The 22174-nt window shown below is 47.9% G+C and overlaps 1 protein-coding gene across 1 annotated transcript; it reads left to right on the plus strand.

Annotated features, from left to right (window-relative positions):
- The first annotated feature begins 7222 nt into the window (after positions 1-7222).
- Positions 7223-20761, plus strand: LOC142257757 (uncharacterized). Its single transcript, XM_075329934.1, has 6 exons — positions 7223-7306; positions 10184-10266; positions 13651-13827; positions 13910-14033; positions 15816-15881; positions 19787-20761. The coding sequence occupies exons 2-6, from the start codon at positions 10189-10191 to the stop codon at positions 20689-20691; spliced, it is 1350 nt and encodes a 449-aa protein (XP_075186049.1). The 5' UTR covers positions 7223-7306; positions 10184-10188; the 3' UTR covers positions 20692-20761.
- The last annotated feature ends 1413 nt before the right edge of the window (positions 20762-22174 follow it).

Consider the following 22174-nt stretch of genomic DNA (forward strand, 5'->3'; position numbering starts at 1 on the left):
CCGTCCACCTGGCCCTAACAGCATGCTGCCCCCTCCTCACAGTGTCCCATGCATGCTGCCCCCTCCTCAGTGTCCCATGCATGCTGCCCCTCCTCACAGTGTCCCATGCATGCTGCCCCCTCCTCACAGTGTCCCATGCATGCTGCCCCCTCCTCACAGTGTCCCATGCATGCTGCCCCCTCCTCACAGTGTCCCATGCATGCTGCCCCCTCCTCACAATGTCCCATGCATGCTGCTCCCTCCTCACAATGTCCCATGCATGCTGCTCCCTCCTCACAATGTCCCATGCATGCTGCTCCCTCCTCACAATGTCCCATGCATGCTCTCCCCTCCTCACAATGTCCCATGCATGCTGCCCCCTCCTCACAATGTCCCATGCATGCTGCCCCCTCCTCACAGTGTCCCATGCATGCTGCCCCCTCCTCACAATGTCCCATGCATGCTGCCCCCTCCTCACAGTGTCCCATGCATGCTGCCCCCTCCTCACAGTGTCCCATGCATGCTGCCCCCTCCTCACAGTGTCCCATGCATGCTGCCCCCTCCTCACAATGTCCCATGCATGCTGCCCACCTTCTCACAATGTCCCATGCATGCTGCCCCTCTCCATGAGCTCCTAATGCTGCCTTCCTCTTTTCCATAATGACACCTCCATGTTGCCCCACTCATGCTAAGACCACCACACTAACGTTTATGCTGAGACACCCCCCCACACACACACACTACCCCACTCTTGATATTGACTCCCCTACATTGCTCCACTCCATACTGATCCCACACATGCCGCCCCTTCTCCATAATGAGCTCCCAATGCTGCCCCCCTCTTATTCTGAGTCCTTACACTCCCCCCATCCAATCGATTTTGTCATTGCACTATGCCTCAACCCTTGTACTCTGTCTCTAGCATTAGCCCCTCTCTCCCCCAGCATCAGGCTCTCTCTTCCCTCAGCATCAGCCTCTCTCTTCCCTCAGCATCAGCCTCTCTCTTCCCTCAGCATCAGCCTCTCTCTTCCCTCAGCATCAGCCTCTCTCTTCCCTCAGCATCAGCCTCTCTCTTCCCTCAACATCAGCCTCTCTCTTCCCTCAGCATCAGCCTCTCTTCCCTCAGCATCAGCCTCTCTCTTCCCTCAGCTTCACCTTCTCTCCCCAGCCTCCCCAAGCATCAGCCTCTATCATCCCTCAGCATCAGCCTCTCCCCCAGTCTCAGCCTCTGCCTCCCCCCAGCCTCAGCCTGCCCCAGTCTCCACCTCAGCCTCCCTCCCCCCAGCCTCAGCCTGCCCCAGTCTCCGCCTCAGCCTCCCTCTAGCCTCCCCCCAGTCTCCGCCTCAGTCTCCCTCCAGCCTCCCCCCAGTCTCAGCCTCCCTCCAGCCTCCCCCCAGTCTCAGCCTCAGCCTCCCTCCAGCCTCCCCCAGTCTCAGCCTCCCTCCAGCCTCCGCCCAGTCTCAGCCTCCCTCCAGCCTCCCACCAGTCTCAGCCTCCCTCCAGCCTCCCACCAGTCTCAGCCTCCCTCCAGCCTCCCACCAGTCTCATCCTCCCTCCAGCCTCCCACCAGTCTCATCCTCCCTCCAGCCTCCCCCCAGTCTCAGCCTCCCTCCAGCCTCCCCCCAGTATCAGCCTCTGCCTCCCTCCAGCCTCCCCCCAGTATCAGCCTCTGCCTCCCTCCAGCATCAGCCTCTGCCTCCCTCCAGCCTCCCCCCAGTATCAGCCTCTGCCTCCCTCCAGTATCAGCCTCTGCCTCCCTACAGCCTCCCCCCAATATCAGCCTCTGCCTCCCTCCAGCCTCCCCCCCAGTATCAGCCTCTGCCTCCCTCCGGCCTCCCCCCAGTATCAGCCTCTGCCTCCCTCCAGCCTCCCCCCAGTATCAGCCTCTGCCTCCCTCCAGCCTCCCCCCAGTATCAGCCTCTGCCTCCGTCCAACCTCTGCCTCCCTCCAGCCTCCCCCCAGTACCAGCCTCTGCCTCCCTCCAGCCTCCCCCCCAGTATCAGCCTCTGCCTCCCTCCAGCCTCCCCCCCAGTATCAGCCTCTGCCTCCCTCCAGCCTCCCCCCAGTATCAGCCTCTGCCTCCCTCCAGCCTCCCCCCAGTATCAGCCTCTGCTTCCCTCCAGCCTCCCCCCAGTATAAGCCTCTGCCTCCCCCCCCCGCATGCGCAGATCTCCGGTCTGCATTAGAGACACCCCCACGCTCCTTATGAATCTTCAGCTCTGCGAGCACTTACCTGATCCAGTGCCCGCCGCCATCTTCCTGGCTCACGTGAGTATCCTCTTCTGACACCGGCTTCCATCGCGGCGTCCTGCTGTGAGCTCTGCACGTGATGTCCACACAGCAGTGGACGCAGAACAGAGGAAGGAGCTGATTGGCGCGCGCATGTGACCCCGGAAGTGCAGGCGCCGGCAGTTCTGGGGTCAATCAGCCGTGCTCAGCGGCTGCAGTTTGTTTGCATTCGTGTCTTAATTGACGCGGACACAAATAAATGGAAATGCGCCTCTTCCCCCCTCCGAAAACACAGCGGATTTAATCGACTGTCTAATGGAGGGGGAGAGGATCTGTAAAAAAAAATAAAAAAATAAAAAAAATAAAAAATTTTTTTTTGCTGCCAGAAGGTGACGCCCCCCGCAACCTGCCGCCCCAGGCACCGGACCACGGGTGCTTAATGGTAAATACGGCCCTGATGATAAGCAGCGGGCACAGGAGCACCTATAATGCATTCTGCCCGTGAGCACTAAACACCTACAATAAAAGAAATATATATTTGATCCCTCGCTGATTGTGTAACTTCGCCCACTGACAAAGACATGAACAGTGGGTTAATTTTTAACAGTGAGAGATATAATATCCAAAATACAATCCAGAAAATCACATTGTATAAATTATATAAATGTATTTCCATTTTGCAGAGAGAAATAAGTATTTGATTCCTCTGGCAAACAAGACTTAAGCGGGCTTTACACGCATCGATATATCATACGATACGTCGTCGGGGGTCACGTCGTAAGTGACGCACATCCGGCATCGTTGGACATATTGTAGCGTGTGACAGCTACGAGCGAGTGTGAACGAGCAAAAATACTCATCTTATCGCTGCTCGTTGACACGTTGCTTATTTTCAAAATATTGACCGTCCTTCTGCGCGCCGGTTGTTCATCGTTCCCGGGGAAGCACACATCGCTACGTGTGACACCCCGGGAACGATGAACTGCAGCTTACCTGCGGCCGCCGGCCTGCGGAAGGAAGGAAGTGGGCGGGATGTTTACGTCCCGCTCATCTCTGCCCCTTCGCTTCTATTGGGCGGCCACTGTGTGACGTCGCTGTGACGCTGAACGTCCCGCCCCCTTCAGGAAGTGGATGTTCGCCGCCCACAGTGAGGTCATTTGGAAGGTAAGTACGTGTGATGGGGGGTTACAACATTGAGCGACACGGGCAACTAATTGCACGTGCCGCACAAATGATGGGGGCGGGTGCGATCGCAAATGCAATCGCACGATTAATTGCAGCGTTTAAAGCAGGCTTTAATACTTGGTGGCCGTTCCCTTGTTGGTGCCCCAGCAGTCGCACATTCTTTGTAGTTGATGATGAGGTTTGCGCAAATGTCAGGAGGAATTTTGCTCAACTCCTCTTTGCAGATCATCTCTAAATCATTAATATTTTGAGGCTGTCGCTTGGCAACTCAGAGCTTTAGCTCCTCCATAAGTTTTCCATGGGATTATGCCTAGAGACTGGCTAGGCCACTCCATGACCTTAATGTGCTTCTTTTTGAGCCACTCCTTTGTTGCCTTGGCCGTATGTTGTGGTTCATTTTCATGCTGGAAGACTCAGCCATGACCCATTTTTAATGTCCTGGCGGAGGGAGGGAGGTTGTCAATCAGGATTTGAGTACATGCAATGGTTCAATGGTAGAACTGTTGCCTATGGACAAAGAGCTCACAATCTCATGGGATCAAGTCCCGTTCTGGGAAAAAAACAGAGTGCATGCGGATTTTATGGTACATGGCTCCATCCATTGTCCCATTGATGCGGTGAAGTAGTCTTGTGCCCTTAGCAGAGAAATATCCCCAAATATAATGTTTCCACCTCTGTGCTTGACAGTGGGGATGGTGTTATTTTGGTCATACGCAGTATTTGTCTTCCTCCAAACACAGTGAGTTGAGTTAAGGCCAAAGAGCTTAATTTTTGTCTCATCTGACCACAGCACCTTCTCCCAATCACTCTCAGAATTCTCCAGGTATCATTGGCAAACTTCAGACGAGCCGGCTACACATGGGCCTTCTTCAGATGGGCCGGCTGCACATGGACCTTCTTCAGACGGGCCGCCTGCACATCGGCCTTCTTCAGACAGGCCGGCTGCACATGGGCTTTCTTCAGACGGGTCGTCTGCACATGGGCCTTCTTCAGACGGGCCGGCTACACATGGGTCTTCTTCAGATGGGCCGGCTGCACATGGGCTTTCTTCAGACGGGTCGTCTGCACATGGGCCTTCTTCAGACGGGTCGTCTGCACATGGGCCTTCTTCAGATGGGCCGGCTGCACATGGGCCTTCTTCAGACGGGCCGGCTACACATGGGTCTTCTTCAGATGGGCCGGCTGCACATGGGCTTTCTTCAGACGGGTCGGCTTCAGATGGGCCTTCTTCAGACGGGCCGGCTACACATGGGTCTTCTTCAGATGGGCTGGCTGCACATGGGCCTTCTTCAGACGGGACGGCTGCACATGGGGCTTCTTCAGACGGGCCGGCTGCACATGGGCTTCCTTCAGACGGGCCGGTGTAACGCCTGCCTGGATCCACAGACTCAGACGGGCAGTAATGAACAGGCTAGAGGGAAGCCACTCACCAGGCAGGACCCCCAGAACCCTGAAAACCTTTAACCCCTATACAGGGATTTGGAACTACACAGAGCCCTGGAGATCACTACCTGTGGAAAGCTGCAGTCTGAGAGAATAGTCGTCAGACAGGGTCAAACCAGGAATTGCGGAGCAGGGACAGAATTGGCAGGCAAGGACGTAATCAGAAAATGTAGCAGAGGTCAAATCCAGTTCGGGCAGCGAGGTACAAAAACTGTAGGCAGGAGGGTAGTCCGGAAACAAGCGGTAATCAGCATACGAAATCACAGGACGAAACAGGAGCCAGAATTCTCAGAACTATCTTTGGCAGAGGTTAGCAGACAGGAGGGGCATTAAAAAGGGTGTGGTGTCTTCCCATTGGCTGTAGCTGAATGCTGGCAACTTCAGCTGGGAGACACACGCCACCTACAGTCAGCCAGTGGCACTGCAGATCTCCAGGAAACCCAGACCAGTGGATGAACGGGGCCTGTGCCCACCGGTGCCGCTGGCATCGACTCCTCTCCCATCACCAGCACCATCTACGGCAGGAACACGGCGTCACCTGGCGATCGGAGCAGAAGTCGATGGAGTGGACTCTAGTGGTGACGTAACAGCCGGCTGCACACGTGCCTTCTTCAGACGGGCCGGCTGCACATGGGCCTTCTTCAGATGGGCCGGCTGCACATGGGCCTTCAGACGGGTCAGCTGCACATGGGCCTCCTTGAGCAGTGGGACTTTGAGGTCACTGGAGGATTTTAAGCCATTACAGTGTAATGTGTTACCAATGGTCTTCTTGGTGACCGTGGTCCCAGCTGCCTTGAGATCAGTAACAAGTTCCCCCCGTGTAGTTTTAGGCTGATCTCTCACCTTCCTCATAATCCTGGATACCCCACGAGGTGAGATTTTGCATGGAGCACCAGATCGATGTTGATTGACACTGATTTTGTATTTCTTCCATTGTCTTACTATTGCACCAAGTTGTCTCCTTCTCACCCAGCGTCTTAGGCTACTTTCACACCTCCGGTTTTTCTTCTGCGGCACAATCCGGCACTTTGCAGGAAAATCGCAACCGGTTTTTTTTTGCTGCCGGTTGCGATTTTCCTGCATAGACTTTAATTAGTGCCGCATTGTGCCGCATGGCCTTGCGTTCCATCCGGTTTTTGCCGCATGCGGCAGATTTAGCCGATGCGGCGGCCGGATGGAACGTTGCCTGGCACGTTTTTTCGTGCGGCAAAAAAAAACCGCATCGCGCCGCATTCGGCCGATGCGGCGCATCTCTCAATGCATGCCTATGGCGGCCGGATGCGGCGCGATGCGGCAAATACCGCATTCGTCCGCCGCATGCGGTTTTTGCCACTGCGCATGCTCAGTAGCATGCCGCAAGCGGCAAAAACCGGGCGGCCCGCATGGGAAAAACTTATGCAAAGGATGCGGTGTTTTCACCGCATCCGTTGCATAGCTTGCACAGCCGGATTGAGCCGCAGGGCTCAAGCCGGATGTGTGAAAGTAGCCTTAGGCTACTTTCACACATCAGGTTTTTTCCATCAGGCACAATCCGGAAAAAAACGGGTAAAACGGATCCGGTACCGCATCCGTTTTATCCCCATAGATTTCAATTGTTACCGGATTGTGCCTGATGGCTTTGCGTTGCATCCGTTTTTTTCCAGATGCGGAAAATTAATTAAAGCGGCGGACGGAGGCAACATATCTTGCAACATTTTTTTGTCCGGCACGATACGGCGTGTTTTACAATGGAAGCCTATGGACGCCGGATCCGGCGCAATGCGGCAAAAAACGGATGCGGCTGCCGGATCTGTTTTTGTAAACTGCGCATGCTCCAATGTTTTGAAAAAAAACCGGATCCAGCAAAGAAAACCGGACAAAACGGATCCACCAGATCCATTTTTTTACGCTTCCGGCATAACGGATCCAGTGGATACGGTTTTCACTATTTTTTCCGGATCCGTTGGAGCCGGAAAGAGAAGGACTGTGCCTGAATACAGAAATCTGATGTGTGAAAGTAGCCTTACTTCTAGTTTTGTCGCCCATTCCAGCATTGTGCAGGGCTATGGTCTTGTCCCTGACATCCTTATAAGTGTCTGTAGCCAGAACTCTTAATGGTTGGCAGGGGATCAGATACTTATTTCTCTCTGCAAAATACAGATACATTTATATAATTTATACAATGTGATTTTCCGGATTTTATTTAGGATTTTCTATATCTCCATGGTAAAATTAACCAACCCTTATAATTATAGACTGTTCATGTCTTTGTCAGGGGGCAACCTTACCCAATCAGCGAGGGATCCAATACTTATTCCCTTCCCTGTATCTCCAGCACTGGTCTCCTCCCGCACATTACACACGGCTCTGCTCCATCCTCCTGCAGACCCTGAGCTGAGCCCCCTGGAGCAGCCCCTGACCATGTGACTGATCACATGGCGGTGACATCACACAGGTCCTGTGAGCACAGGCGGCGCCGGCTCTGCTGCAGGTGAGTGTTTTTGTTCTTGCGGAGGATGATTAACCCTTTATTTGGTCTCAGTTTTGTTGCTGACCATATAACGCACAATCTGTTTGTGGTGAATTATTAATGTGATTTTCTGTTTTCTGCTTTCTCTTTATATTATTTACTTTCCGGGTAAATGCGTTCTTTTATGTTTTTTTGGGTCTTTTGCGGACGCGGCGCTTCCCGTGCAGATTTATTATGTATCTTTCGGGGTTTTGTAATTTGGGACAAGTGAGGAGGACACGGGTTTTCTTTGTTTCTTATCCTCTCCTCTGGACGCTGAGATTTACGGCTCCGAAAAGGAAAAGTGAAAGATGGAATCAGAGGATGGAGGCCGGTGGAGCCGCCATTGTCGCGGCCATTTATTAGTTTTTGTTTTCTCCTCCCTTTCTTCCAAGAGCCATGACTTTTTATTTTCCGTCCACACGTGAGATCAGTGGCCCCTAAAAGACACCTGTTATGTATTCAAATAGGTGAAAATTAGCGATTTACCCCCTTTGATGCCCAGAACCCATTTAGGCCCGGCCGGAGTGACCCGAGGTAGATGTGGGGCGTCACTATCCGTATTGTCATTATCAGCGGCCCAAAGTCATTTAACCCTTTCAGTAACAGACTTCGCTGACCACTTTGTTGCCCATATTTTGCCCGGTTCTTACATTTTGTAGCGGCTTTTAAGAGTATTCACATCTGGGCTCCACACTGTGTTGTTGTTATTTTTTTATTATTTTTGTTGTTAAACCTGTAAAAAAACAAAAATAAATAACTGCTGAATAAAAAAAAAAATAACACCAGCCCCAAAAAAGAAAGAAACAGTGACCAGAATAATGCCCACATGAAAAATTGCCAATTGCAGCATCACAAAGTTTCAGATTAATATATAATATTTATTCATTTATATAGCGCTATTAATTCCACAGCACTTTACATACTTTCTCAACACTGTCCCCATTGGGGCTCACAATCTAGGTTCCCTATCTGTATGTGTTTGCAGTGTGGGAGGAAACCGGAGAACCCGGAGGAAACCCACGCAAACACGGGGACAACAAGTGCGAGCTTTTGAGATCGCACATAGGTCATTTTAAGCATGTGCGATCTCGAAAGATCGCACCTGCGATCTAGAATTTCACATCTCTAATGAGATCGCTAGCGATGTCGCAGCATGTAAAGTAGCCTTTACTCCTCCCTCCAGCCCAAAACATCCGCACATGCAGAACCAGCAGAGTGTGATCCAGAGGAGCAATCACTACTATCTGTACTCACAAAAGTATCACTGTAGTATCTGTTGCCTTACATGGGACTGCAGGTCACATCTAATACCTTATCATCTCAGTGGGAGCCCACCAAAAGCAGGGTGCTGCTGGCAGGGACAATTGGTCCTGGAAGCCCAGAAGTTACAGCAGAAAGGCCATACTCTGTCGCTTGTACCACCTTGTGTTCTTGCTGGGAATGTATGATACGTTTTTGCAGTGGTGTAACTAGAGTCCAATGGGGCCCAGTGTGAAATTTGTACCTGCCCTCCCCCACACACACTTTTTTCAGATTTATGAGCCCTTGCAGCGTTCTAAATGCTATAAAGACTTATGAATTGCCCCCCCCCTCCTCCTTCATTATGTAGTAATGTCTCCCATCCTGGTATATATGCCCATCATCCTGGGGAATATGTCCTCATCCTGGTATATACAGTATGTCCCAATGCTTGTATATATGGTTCCCATCCTGGTATGTATAGTCCACATGGTCTCCACCCTGGTATATATGTCCCCTTCCTGGTACATATGTCTCCATCCTGGTTAAGGCTGCTTTCACACATCCGGCTTTTGCAATGCGGCACAATCCGGCACTTTGCAGGAAAACCGCAACCGTTTTTTTTTTGCTGCCGGTTGCGTTTTTCCTGCATAGACTTTAATTAGTGCCGCATTGTGCCGCATGGGCTTGCGTTCGGTCCGGCTTTTGCCGCATGCGGCAGATTTAGCCGATGCGGCGGCCGGATGGAACGTTCCCTGGCACGTTTTTTGCTCCGGCAAAAAAAAAACGCATCGCGCCGCATCCGGCCGATGAGGCGCTTTTCCCAATGCATCCCTATGGATGCCGGATGCGGTTTTTGCCACTGCGCATGCTCAGTAGCATGCCGTAAGCGGCAAAAACCGGACCGGCCGCATGTAAAAAACTTATGCAAAGGATGCGGTGTTTTCACCGCATCCGTTGCATAGGCTTCACAGCCGGATTGAGCCGCAGAGCTCAAGCCGAATGTGTGAAAGTAGCCTAACATGGTCCCCAATCCTAGTGTATGTTTCCCTGTTCTGCCCCTGATGCATAACATTCTACTCACCTTTCCTCTGCTCCCACATCACCTGGTGTCTTCTGCAACCACCTGTTACGTCACCACCGGAGTCCGCTCCAGCGACTTCTACTCCGATCGCCAGGCGATGCCGTGTTCCTGCCGTGGATAGTGCTGGTGGTGGGAGAGGAGTCGATGCCAGCGGCGCCAATGGGTGCAGGCTCCACTCATCCATTGGTCTGGGTTTCCTTGGGATCTGCAGTGCCACTGGCTGACTGTAGGTGGTGTGTGTCTCCCAGCTGAAGTACCCTCATTCAGCTACATCCTATGGGAAGACACCACACCCTTTATAATGCCCCTCCTGTCTGCTGACCTCTGCCAGAGATAGTTCTGCGTAAAAAAACTGGGGAAAACGGGTTTTATGCCGCGCTAAGAGACCACAAGCATAAATATAATAATTTTTTAATTTATAAATTATAACAAATTATTATATTTATGCTTGTGGTCAGCTACAGAGCGAGAACACGACGCTTCATATTATCTTACTACACGTTATTTATATGAGATTTTCATCTTCTTTCCAGTCAGGATGAATAGGGACAAGAATAAGATGGCGGAGAAGATATTAAACCTCACGCTGGAGATAATCTTCCATCTTACTGGAGAGGTGAGAGGTTCTGATGTCATCACATTACATCATTATCTATGGGGATAACAGAGGATATGACCGGGGAGGTGAGAGGTTCTGATGTCATCACATTACATCATTATCTATGGGAATAACAGAGGATATGACCGGGGAGGTGAGAGGTTCTGATGTCGTCACATTACATCATTATCTATGGGAATAACAGAGGATATGACCGGGGAGGTGAGAGGTTCTGATGTCATCACATTACATCATTATCTATGGGGATAACAGAGGATATGACCGGGGAGGTGAGAGGCTCTGATGTCATCACATTACATCATTATCTATGGGAATAACAGAGGATATGACCGGGGAGGTGAGAGGCTCTGATGTCATCACATTACATCATTATCTATGGGAATAACAGAGGATATGACCGGGGAGGTGAGAGGCTCTGATGTCATCACATTACATCATTATCTATGGGAATAACAGAGGATATGAGCGGGGAGGTGAGAGCCTCTGATGTCATCACATTACATCATTATCTATGGGGATAACAGAGGATATGACCGGGGAGGTGAGAGGCTCTGATGTCATCACATTACATCATTATCTATGGGATAACAGAGGATATGACCGGAGAGGTGAGAGGTTCTGATGTCATCACATTACATCATTGTCTATGGGAATAACAGAGGATATGACTGGGGAGGTGAGAGGCTCTGATGTCATCACATTACATCATTATCTATGGGAATAACAGAGGATATGACCGGGGAGGTGAGAGGCTCTGATGTCATCACATTACATCATTATCTATGGGGATAACAGAGGATATGACCGGGGAGGTGAGAGGCTCTGATGTCATCACATTACATCATTATCTATGGGGATAACAGAGGATATGACCGGGGAGGTGAGAGGCTCTGATGTCATCACATTACATCATTATCTATGGGAATAACAGAGGATATGACCGGGGAGGTGAGAGGCTCTGATGTCATCACATTACATCATTATCTATGGGAATAACAGAGGATATGACCGGGGAGGTGAGAGGCTCTGATGTCATCACATTACATCATTATCTATGGGAATAACAGAGGATATGACCGGGGAGGTGAGAGGCTCTGATGTCATCACATTACATCATTATCTATGGGGATAACAGAGGATATGACCGGGGAGGTGAGAGGCTCTGATGTCATCACATTACATCATTATCTATGGGAATAACAGAGGATATGACCGGGGAGGTGAGAGGCTCTGATGTCATCACATTACATCATTATCTATGGGAATAACAGAGGATATGACCGGGGAGGTGAGAGGCTCTGATGTCATCACATTACATCATTATCTATGGGAATAACAGAGGATATGACCGGGGAGGTGAGAGGCTCTGATGTCATCACATTATATCATTATCTATGGGAATAACAGAGGATATGACCGGGGAGGTGAGAGGTTCTGATGTCATGACAGTACATCATTATCTATGGGAATAACAGAGGATATGACCAGGGAGGTGAGAGGTTCTGATGTCATGACAGTACATCATTATCTATGGGAATAACAGAGGATATGACCGGGGAGGTGAGAGGTTCTGATGTCACCACATTACATCATTATCTATGGGGATAACAGAGGCTATGACTGGAGAGGTGAGAGGCTCTGATGTCATCACATTACATCATTATCTATGGGAATAACAGAGGATAAGACCGGGGGGGTGAGAGGTTCTGATGTCATCACATTACATCATTATCTATGGGGATAACAGAGGATATGACCGGGGAGGTGAGAGGTTCTGATGTCACCACATTACATCATTATCTATGGGAATAACAGAGGATATGACCGGGGAGGTGAGAGGTTCTGATGTCACCACATTACATCATTATCTATGGGGATAACAGAGGATATGACCGGGGAGGTGAGAGGCTCTGATGTCATCACATTACATCATTATCTATGGGGATAACAGAGGATATGACCGGGGAGGTGAGAGGCTCTGATGTCATCACATTACATCATTATCTATGGGAATAACAGAGGATATGAGCGGGGAGGTGAGAGCCTCTGATGTCATCACATTACATCATTATCTATGGGAATAACCGAGGATATGACCGGGGAGGTGAGAGGTTCTGATGTCATCACATTACATCATTATCTATGGGAATAACAGAGGATATGACCAGGGAGGTGAGAGGTTCTGATGTCATCACATTACATCATTATCTATGGGGATAACAGAGGATATGACCGGGGAGGTGAGAGGCTCTGATGTCATCACATTATATCATTATCTATGGGAATAACAGAGGATATGACCGGGGAGGTGAGAGGCTCTGATGTCATCACATTATATCATTATCTATGGGAATAACAGAGGATATGACCGGGGAGGTGAGAGGTTCTGATGTCATGACAGTACATCATTATCTATGGGAATAACAGAGGATATGACCGGGGAGGTGAGAGGCTCTGATGTCATCACATTACATCATTATCTATGGGAATAACAGAGGATATGACCGGGGAGGTGAGAGGTTCTGATGTCATCACATTAGATCATTATCTATGGGAATAACAGAGGATATGACCGGGGAGGTGAGAGGCTCTGATGTCATCACATTACATCATTATCTATGGGGATAACAGAGGATATGACCGGGGAGGTGAGAGGCTCTGATGTCATCACATTACATCATTATCTATGGGAATAACAGAGGATATGACCGGGGAGGTGAGAGGCTCTGATGTCATCACATTACATCATTATCTATGGGAATAACAGAGGATATGACCGGGGAGGTGAGAGGTTCTGATGTCATCACATTACATCATTATCTATGGGGATAACAGAGGATATGACCGGGGAGGTGAGAGGCTCTGATGTCATCACATTACATCATTATCTATGGGAATAACAGAGGATATGACCGGAGAGGTGAGAGGCTCTGATGTCATCACATTACATCATTATCTATGGGAATAACAGAGGATATGACCGGAGAGGTGAGAGGCTCTGATGTCATCACATTACATCATTATCTATGGGGATAACAGAGGATATGACCGGGGAGGTGAGAGGTTCTGATGTCATCACATTACATCATTATCTATGGGGATAACAGAGGATATGACCGGGGAGGTGAGAGGCTCTGATGTCATCACATTACATCATTATCTATGGGGATAACAGAGGATATGACCGGGGAGGTGAGAGGCTATGATGTCATCACATTACATCATTATCTATGGGAATAACAGAGGATATGACCGGGGAGGTGAGAGGCTCTGATGTCATCACATTACATCATTATCTATGGGAATAACAGAGGATATGACCGGGGAGGTGATGGACTCTGGAAATGTCTGTAGTGATATTATTAATGTCTCCACACTCAGGATTACACAGTAGTGAAGACCTCTAGTGATCGCTGTCAGGCCCCTGTGTCTGAAGGACGGGGAGGAACCCTGAGCCCAATCCCGGGACCTCCACCTCACCCCCGGATACATGAGGACATCAATGACCAGAAGATCCTGGAACTCACCAACAAGATGCTGGAGCTGCTGACTGGAGAGGTGACACTGCTGGGAATGCTGGGACATTATACAGGACGGCACTGGAGGATTCTGGGTGATAACGGTATCATTGTGTTGTCAGGTTCCTATAAGGTGTCAGGACGTCACCGTCTATTTCTCCATGGAGGAGTGGGAGTATCTAGAAGGACACAAGGAGCGGTACAAGGAGGTGATATTGGAGGAGCCCCAGCCCCGCACATCACCAGGTAATAGACAGGACTGAATACACGCAGCTTTTTACTACTTCAGGACCTCATCTGCTGCTCCGTTTCTTATCACAGAAATGGTTCTCCAATTCGAGATCCATCCATTTGGTTTTCTTTTCTGTGGATTGAGCTGAATTAGTGTATTCTTTCTTGTACAAAAAGTTGTGTTTTTTTTATTTTGGACACAAATAACTTTCTCCTGGGGGGGAGGGGTTCAGAAAAAAAAAATTGGTTTTCTTACACTTGATGAATAAATTAAGTGAATACTATAATAACACACCAGATTTTATATCCATTGCTGTTTTCCAAATCACACCAAAAATCAAAAGTAATTGATTTTACAGGGGGAGGAAAGACAGGAGGGAGGAAGGACAGGGGGGAAGAAGGGCAGAGGGGAGGAAAGACAGGGGGGAGGAAGGACAGGGGGGGAGGAAGGGCAGAGGGGAGGAAAGACAGGGGGGAGGAAGGACAGGGGGATGAAGAATAGGGTGAGGAAAGACAGGGGGAGGAAAGACAGTGGGGAGGAACAACAGGGGGGATGAAGGACAGGGGGGATGAAGGACAGGGGGAGGATGGACAGGGGGGAGGATGGACAGGGGGGAGGATGGACAGGGGGGAAGAAGGACAGGGGGAGGAAAGACAGGCAGCAGACAGGGGCGGGAATAAGTAGCAAAACCCCACCCACCTATTAGATATTCTGTAGCACCACTCATGAAATAACAGTGCATTTCACAAACTTTACTTGCCTGTATTTCAGAAACTATACATCTGATCTCACAACTTATGGTATGTATAGAATCAGTATGACAGCGCCAGTATAGCACTGGCTTTAGTTTATATATGAAAATCCTGGTGGTGGGTCCTCTTTAAGGAGAAAAATATAACAAGTGTGCTGAAATGGTTAAAAAAAACCCCCAATTCTACCATTGTTTTTATTTTTTGACCCGATAAGACAGTTCTCCAGTATATTATGGTGATATAAAGAGGTTTTCTTTTACTATTTTATTGGCTTAAAATATAGTCTTAAGGGTACTTTACACGCTGCGATATTGGTACCGATATCGCTAGCGAGCGTACACGCCCCCGTTGGTTGTGCATCACGGGCAAATCGCTGCCCGTGGCGCACAACATCGCTAACCCCCGTCACACGGACTTACCTTCCCTGCGATGTCGCTGTGGCCGGTGATCCGCCTCCTTTCTAAGGGGGCGGTACGTGCGGCATCACAGCGACGTCACACGGCAGCCGTCCAATAGCAGAGGAGGGGCGGAGATGAGCGGTCGGAACATGCCGCCCACCTCCTTCCTTCCTCATTGCCGGTGGACGCAGGTAAGGAGATGTTCCTCGCTCCTGCGGTGTCACACAGCGATGTGTGGTGCCGCAGGAACGACAAACAACATCGTACCTGCAGCAGCAACGATATTTGGAAAAGGAGCGACGTGTCAACGAGCAACGATTTTTCACATTTTTGCGCTCGTTGATCGTCGCTCCTTGGTGTCACACGCGGCGATGTCGCTAACAGCGCCGTATGTGCGTCACTAACGACGTGACCCCGACGATATATCGTTAGCAATGTCGCAGCGTGTAAAGCACCCTTTACTTTGCAAATAAGAAATATATATATATATTTTCCACCAATTCCGAGACCTGTAATTTATTTTTTTTGTGGTGAGCTGTTTTTGTTCATGTGCAGTAATTTTGTGGTATATATGTTTTTTTGTTTACATTGTTGCAACTAAAAAATTCACAATTTTGATTTTTTTTTTTGTTTTTCTTCTTTACAGCATTTACCACTCAGGTGAATTCATCTGATATCACAGATTGGACGTTTACGGACGCTGTGATACCTGGTTTGTATTTTCTTTTTCTCTTTTTACATTTTATTATTAACCCTGAGATTGCCTGATTGCTAGTGCTATCTACAGATATACTGCAGTATTAAATCAGCATCTCTTGGACTGATTGGACCACGTGACAAACATGGCGGCCTCCATCCAGTCCCTGGCTGTCCAAGAAACCCATCGGCTTCCAGCAGTCATGACACTGAGGGCAGAGGGAAACAATCGGTGCATAATTTTTATTTATATAGCGCCACCATATTCCGCAGCGCTTTACAATTCACAGGAGACATGTACAGACAATATTAGACAATACAGAATAACACAATGCAACAAATACGTAGAGGAGTGAGGGACACAAAAGGTTCATGGTAAAAAAGTTCTTGTATTGTACGGTCCAGCCATCAGTATAATAAATAGTGGATTCACATAACACTGCATGAACCAGTCACCAGCCAGTATATATAAATGCAGATACAGAGGGGTATGAAGTGCATTGAGGGTGTAAACAAATGATAAGAAGGACCAGATTTCGGAGAAGATTTTGTAAGGGCAAAATGGGAATAGTTAGATAATTGAGGTGAGGTGATAGGCTAGTCTAAATAAATGTGAATTATAGAATTATACTGGGTAGTGCATTACAGAGAATTGGCGCAGCTCGTGAGAAGTTTTCGAGAAGGGAGTGGGAGGTTCGGATTATAGAGGATGTCAGCAGCAGAATGGAGTGCACGTGTAGGGTGATAGATCGGGATGAGGGAGCAGATGTAGGACAATGCAGCACTGTGGAGAGGACTGGTATGTAATAGACAAAGATGAGGAAGGAGAAGTAGGGCGGTGTAGAACTGTGGAGATGATGAGTAGGTGATAGATATGAGGGAGATGTAGGGTGGTGCATCTCTGTAGAGAGGACGGGTAGGGTGATAGACAGAGATGAGGGAGGAGATGTGGGGCAATCCAGAACTGTGGAGGAGACAGGTAGGTGATACACAAAAATGAAGAAGGATATGTAGGGCAGTGCAGAACTGTGGAGAGGATAGGTAGGTGATGGACAGAGATGAGGGAGCAGATGTAGGGCGGTGCAGAACTGTGGAGAGGATGGGTAGGGTGATAGACAGAGACGAGGGAGGATATGTGGGGCAATGCAGAACTATGAAGCAGACAGGTAGGTGATAGACAGAGATGAGGGAGGAGATGTAGGGAGGTGCAGAACTGTGGAGAGGACGGGTGTGGTGACAGACAGAGATGAGGGAAGAGATGTAGGCCAGTGCAGAACTGTGGAGAGGATGGGTAAGTGATAAACAAAGAAAGGGAGGAGATGTAGGGCAGTGCAGAACTGTGGAGGGGACAGGTAGGATGATAGACAGAGATGAGGGAAGAGATGTAGGAAAGAGCAGAACTGTGGAGAGGACGGGTGGTTGATAGACAGAGACAAGGGAGAAGATGTAGGGTGCTGCAGAACTAGGGAGAGGACGGGTAAGGTGATAGAGATAAGGGAGGAGATGTGGGGCAATGCAAAACTGTGGAGAGGACGGGTATGTGATAGACAGAATTGAGGGAGCAGATGTAGGGTGGTGAAGAAATGTGGGGAGGATGGGTAGGTGATAGACAGAGATGAGGGAAGAGATGTAGGAAAGTGCAGAACTGTGAAAAAGACAGGTAAGTGATAGACAGAGATGATGGAGGAGATGTAGGGCGGTGCAGCACTGTTTAGAGAATAAGTAGGGCAATAGGCAGAGATGATGGAGGAGATGTAAGGTGGTGCAAACCTGTGGAGAACAGATAGGTGATAAACAGAGATGAGGGAGATGTAGGGTGGTGCAGAACTGTGGAGAGGACAAGTAGGTGATAGACAGAAATGAGGGAGCAGATGTAGGGAGGTGCAGAACTGTAGAGAGGATGGGTAGATGATAGATGAGGGAGGAGATGCAGGGTGATGCAGAACTGTGGACAGCACTGGTAAGGTGATAGAGATGAGGGAGAGATGTAGGGCACTGCTAAACTATGGAGAGGACAGGTAGGTGATAGACAGAGATGAGGGAGGAGATGTTGGGTGATGCAGCACTGTGAAAAGCTTTGTGGGTGATAGAGATAAGTTTATATTGTATTCTGCAGAGGATGGGCAACCAGTGCAATGACTGGCACAGGATGGAGGCATCGGTGTAGCGGTTGGACAGGAATATGATCCTGGCTGCTGAATTCAGGATGGATTGGAGAGGGGAGAGTTTAGTAAGAGGGAGACAGATTAGTAGAGAGTTGCAATAGTCCAGACAAGAATGAATAATACCGTAGTAAGAATTTTTACAGAGTCCACAGTAAGAAAAGATAGAATTGTAGATTCCGATGATGTAGGGAGTAAAGGAGAGATCGGAGTCACATATAACCCAAGAAGCGGGCGTGCTGCTGGGGCGTAATGGTAGAAACACACAGAAATGGTAATATTGGGCTTATGATGCTTAGTAGAGTAATTTCCTTACAGGGAACAAATTCAGTGGGCTGAGTGAGATATATACCATTGATACAGGCTGGAACATGGCATACTCACAGCAGAGGAATGAAGTATATCCCTGTATGAAGAGAGGAGAGATAGTGTTACAATCGCGCCATGTGTATCTACCGAGCACTTCTAACCGTCATTAAACAGAACCTGACATTTTCTCTAGGATCAGCTGTAATCTATTGGGTGTGAGGGTTACCTGATTCTCCCCTGATGGCAAATGTTCGGGAGAAGAATTACAGGCATTTTGGATTTCTTGGCTCCTAATCCTTTGTTACTGTGAGATATATTCTATCTCCCCATTCTAAATTAACACGCACATTTGTCTGAGGCCTGTAATCATGCATACGGGGCGCCGGGAGAAACAGCCGTGCAACTGAGGGCTCATCAAGCAGTTATGTCATTTATATGGCACCTTTAAGTTTACATTTAGTTACTTCGAAAAAAACATACACAAATGCAGATGTTGGTCCTCTTTTAGCAAAAGGGTGGAAAAGAATAAAAGAAATGGTTTGCCATTTTTTTTTGTATATGCATATTCAGGCTTGCACTTGGTCAGAAACCATGACTGCTGTGTACATGACCATGCTGCTCCTCCTATCGGACCTACTATGCGGCTCCTCCCCTCTGACCTACAATGCAGCTCCTCCCATCTGATCTAGCATGCAACACCTTCCCTCTGACCTACCATGCAGCTCCTCCCCTCTGACCTACCATGCAGCTCCTCCCCTCTGACCTACCATGCAGCTCCTCCCCTCTGACCTACCATGCAGCTACTCCTATCTGACCTAGTATGCGACTCCTCCCCTCTGACCTACAATGCAGCTCTTCACGTCTGACCTACCATGCAGCTCCTTCCTTCTGATCTGCCATGCAGCTTCTTCTCTCTGACCTAGTATGCAACTCCTCCTCTCTGATCTACCATGCAGCCCCTCCCTTCTGATCTACAATGCAGCTCCTCCTTTCTGACCTACAATGCAGCTCCTCCCCTTTGACCTACCATGCAGCTCCTCCCTTCTGACCTACCATGCAGCTCCTCCACTCCGACCTACCACGCAACGTCTATATGACCTATTATGCGGCTCCTCCCCTCTGACTTACCATGCGGCTCCTCCTCTCTGACCTACCGTGCAGCTCTACCCCTCTGACCCACCATGCAGCTACTTCTATCTGACCTAATATGCGGCTCCTCCCCTCTGACCTACCATGCAGCTCCTACCCGCTGATCGACAATGCAGCTCCTACCCGTTGACCAACAATGCAGCTTCTCCCCTCTGACCTACTATGTAAAAGTGCATTTTACTTGAAAAGAGTGGTGACCTGCATTCTGCAAAATGAACCTTTAATAATTTTTTATAAAGTAGAAACATATGTTTGATGTTATATTAATAAAAAAACAAATAAATTCATTTTTATTTGGCAGATTATTTTACCGGGAACTCACAGGGATATCTGCTATCATCAGATGTTAAAGCTGAGGATGATGATGTGGTACATCATACATATGAAGAGGATGCCATTACTCCAGATATACAATCAGCCTTTCATATCCAAGTCCTGCCATCTGATCCCTATACACATGCCCTATCTCCTGATTCACAGCAATTGTTTGAACAAAATATAATTCCCATATGGGGTGTTAAACAGGAAAGAGCTTGCACTCAGGAGAAGCCATTTACCTGTTCAGAATGCAACAAATATTTGATCACCAAAGCAGGGCTTATTAGTCACATGAAAACTCACTCAGAAAAGAAGTCGTATTCATGCCCAGAATGTGGGAAATGTTTTAACTGGAAATCGGCTCTTGTTAGGCATGCAAAAACTCACACACGAGAGAAGTTGTATGCATGTTCAGAATGTGGCAAATGTTTTACCTACAAATCAGTTCTGGTTAGACATCAAAAAACTCACACAAAAGATAAGTCTTCTACATATTCTAAAAGTGTGAAACGTAATGATAAAGCAAGCCTTGTTGCACATCAAAAAATGCACAAAGGGGAGAAGCCACTTTCATGTACAATATGTGGAAAGTGTTTTGTCCGAAAGTCAGTTCTAATCGCACATGAAAAAGCTCATAAAAGAAACAAAATGTCATGTCCAGAATGTGGGAAATGTTTTACCAACCAATCATATCTTTTAATACATGAAAGAACTCACACAGGGGAGAAGCCATTTTCTTGTCCAGAATGTGGGAGATGTTTTAATCAGAAATCAAATCTTGTTACACATCAAAAAATTCACACTGGGGAGAAGCCATACTCATGCCCACAATGTGAGAAGGGCTTTTTCCAAAAAATAAATCTTCTAAGGCATCAAAGAACTCACTAAGGCAAGAAGCTGTTTATGTAGTTTATGTGAAATGTGTTTTTTTTCCCCTAAACTTGTTTATTGAATAAATTTCACAAGATACATAATGGAGAAAAATGTCATTTATGTAACACCGCATAAGGTACAATCCCAAGAAAGTGAAAACTTCAATATCTATGTATTCTTTCTGTATAAACTGACGACCAAAAGGATAACAATATTTTGCCCTTTTGACTCCATATCTCACCATCTCTACAGCTTTGAGCATAAGACGACCTTCATTTTATAGACCATCATCTTGGCTATCTCATACATAAATGTGACTTGCAGCTATTTAGCATATGATTAGTTATGCAGATTATTGTCGGTCACTGCATTGTTACTGTTCTGCTTCTAAAAAATCTAAAATAAATTTTAATGATTTTGTTACTATTTTGTAAATCCACCTTTGGCTTTCAGCACTGCCTGCATCCTTCTGGGCTCTCGATCAGATTCAAGCATGTCTCCACCGAAATCTGATCCCAAGTCCTCTTCTCCACGTTCCCAGTGTTGGTGTATACTGGTCAGGTCTCTTCTCCACGTTCCCAGTGTTTGTGTATACTGGTTCCATCACTTGTGGATGTATACAGCTTTTTCTTCACTCACAAGTGTTGGGTTGAGGTCTGGGGACAATCCAGCTCCTCTACTTCATTGTCATTGAACCATATCTTCATCAATCTCGCTGTATGCTTCGGGTCGTTGTCCTGGTGGAACACTATGTTGTCCTGGTGGAACACTATGTTGTCCTTTTCATACCCATAGTACTCGACTGTATGAAGTAACTCGTCTTGTAGGACACTTACATATAGGCTCAGCATTGAGACCACCATTGATCCTGGTCAAAGTATTCAATGCCTTTGGTTTTGAAACAACCACATATAGAGCTTCCAGACCTATTTGCCCCCATCAGAGCAGTCTATTGACTTTCATCTCATCGCTCCAAATCACTCGTTTCCAATCTTCCACTTTCTTTTCTTCTTTATAAATTCAAGCTGATATTGAAGTTGCGGCTTCTTCACCTTTTTTCAGGCCACCATTCCAGACTTGTGTAACATGCGACATTCGGTGCTCTCATGGATGTCTGTGATGTCACTATTATGGAGCAGATGAGCCGCCTCCACTGCCGGGTGTCACCAGAACTGATAGACCTTGTGATGAGTGACTTGGTGACTCCAATATTTTGCCTGGACGTCACTTCTTGGCTTTTGAATGGATGGACAGACTTGATTTCATATTATTTCAATTGTTTTGGCCTCACATGATGCAGTTTGGCAATTTCCTTGGCTGAGAGAGACCGCTATCGATGAGCTTCATGATGAGGTTTCTCTTTTCTTGGGAAGTCTTCTTCATAGCGGCTCCTTGATTTGAATCAAGGACCTTTCTCTTGGGAATCAACCTAATAACACACGGAGCTATTAGGGAATGTAAGAATTGGTTATAATTTGTAGTATACAGGAAGAAAAAT

The sequence above is a fragment of the Anomaloglossus baeobatrachus genome, chromosome 1, assembly GCF_048569485.1.
Source record: "Anomaloglossus baeobatrachus isolate aAnoBae1 chromosome 1, aAnoBae1.hap1, whole genome shotgun sequence".
Taxonomy (NCBI): Eukaryota; Metazoa; Chordata; class Amphibia; order Anura; family Aromobatidae; genus Anomaloglossus; species Anomaloglossus baeobatrachus.

Bases quoted from the DNA above. Each gene is read 5' to 3' on its own strand.
- LOC142257757 (XM_075329934.1), top strand. From the start codon at position 10,189: ATGAATAGGGACAAGAATAAGATGGCGGAGAAGATATTAAACCTCACG. The intron at 14,034-15,815 runs GTAATAGACAGG...TCTTCTTTACAG, and splicing joins CCAGCCCCGCACATCACCAG to CATTTACCACTCAGGTGAAT. The intron at 15,882-19,786 runs GTTTGTATTTTC...TTTATTTGGCAG, and splicing joins TACGGACGCTGTGATACCTG to ATTATTTTACCGGGAACTCA.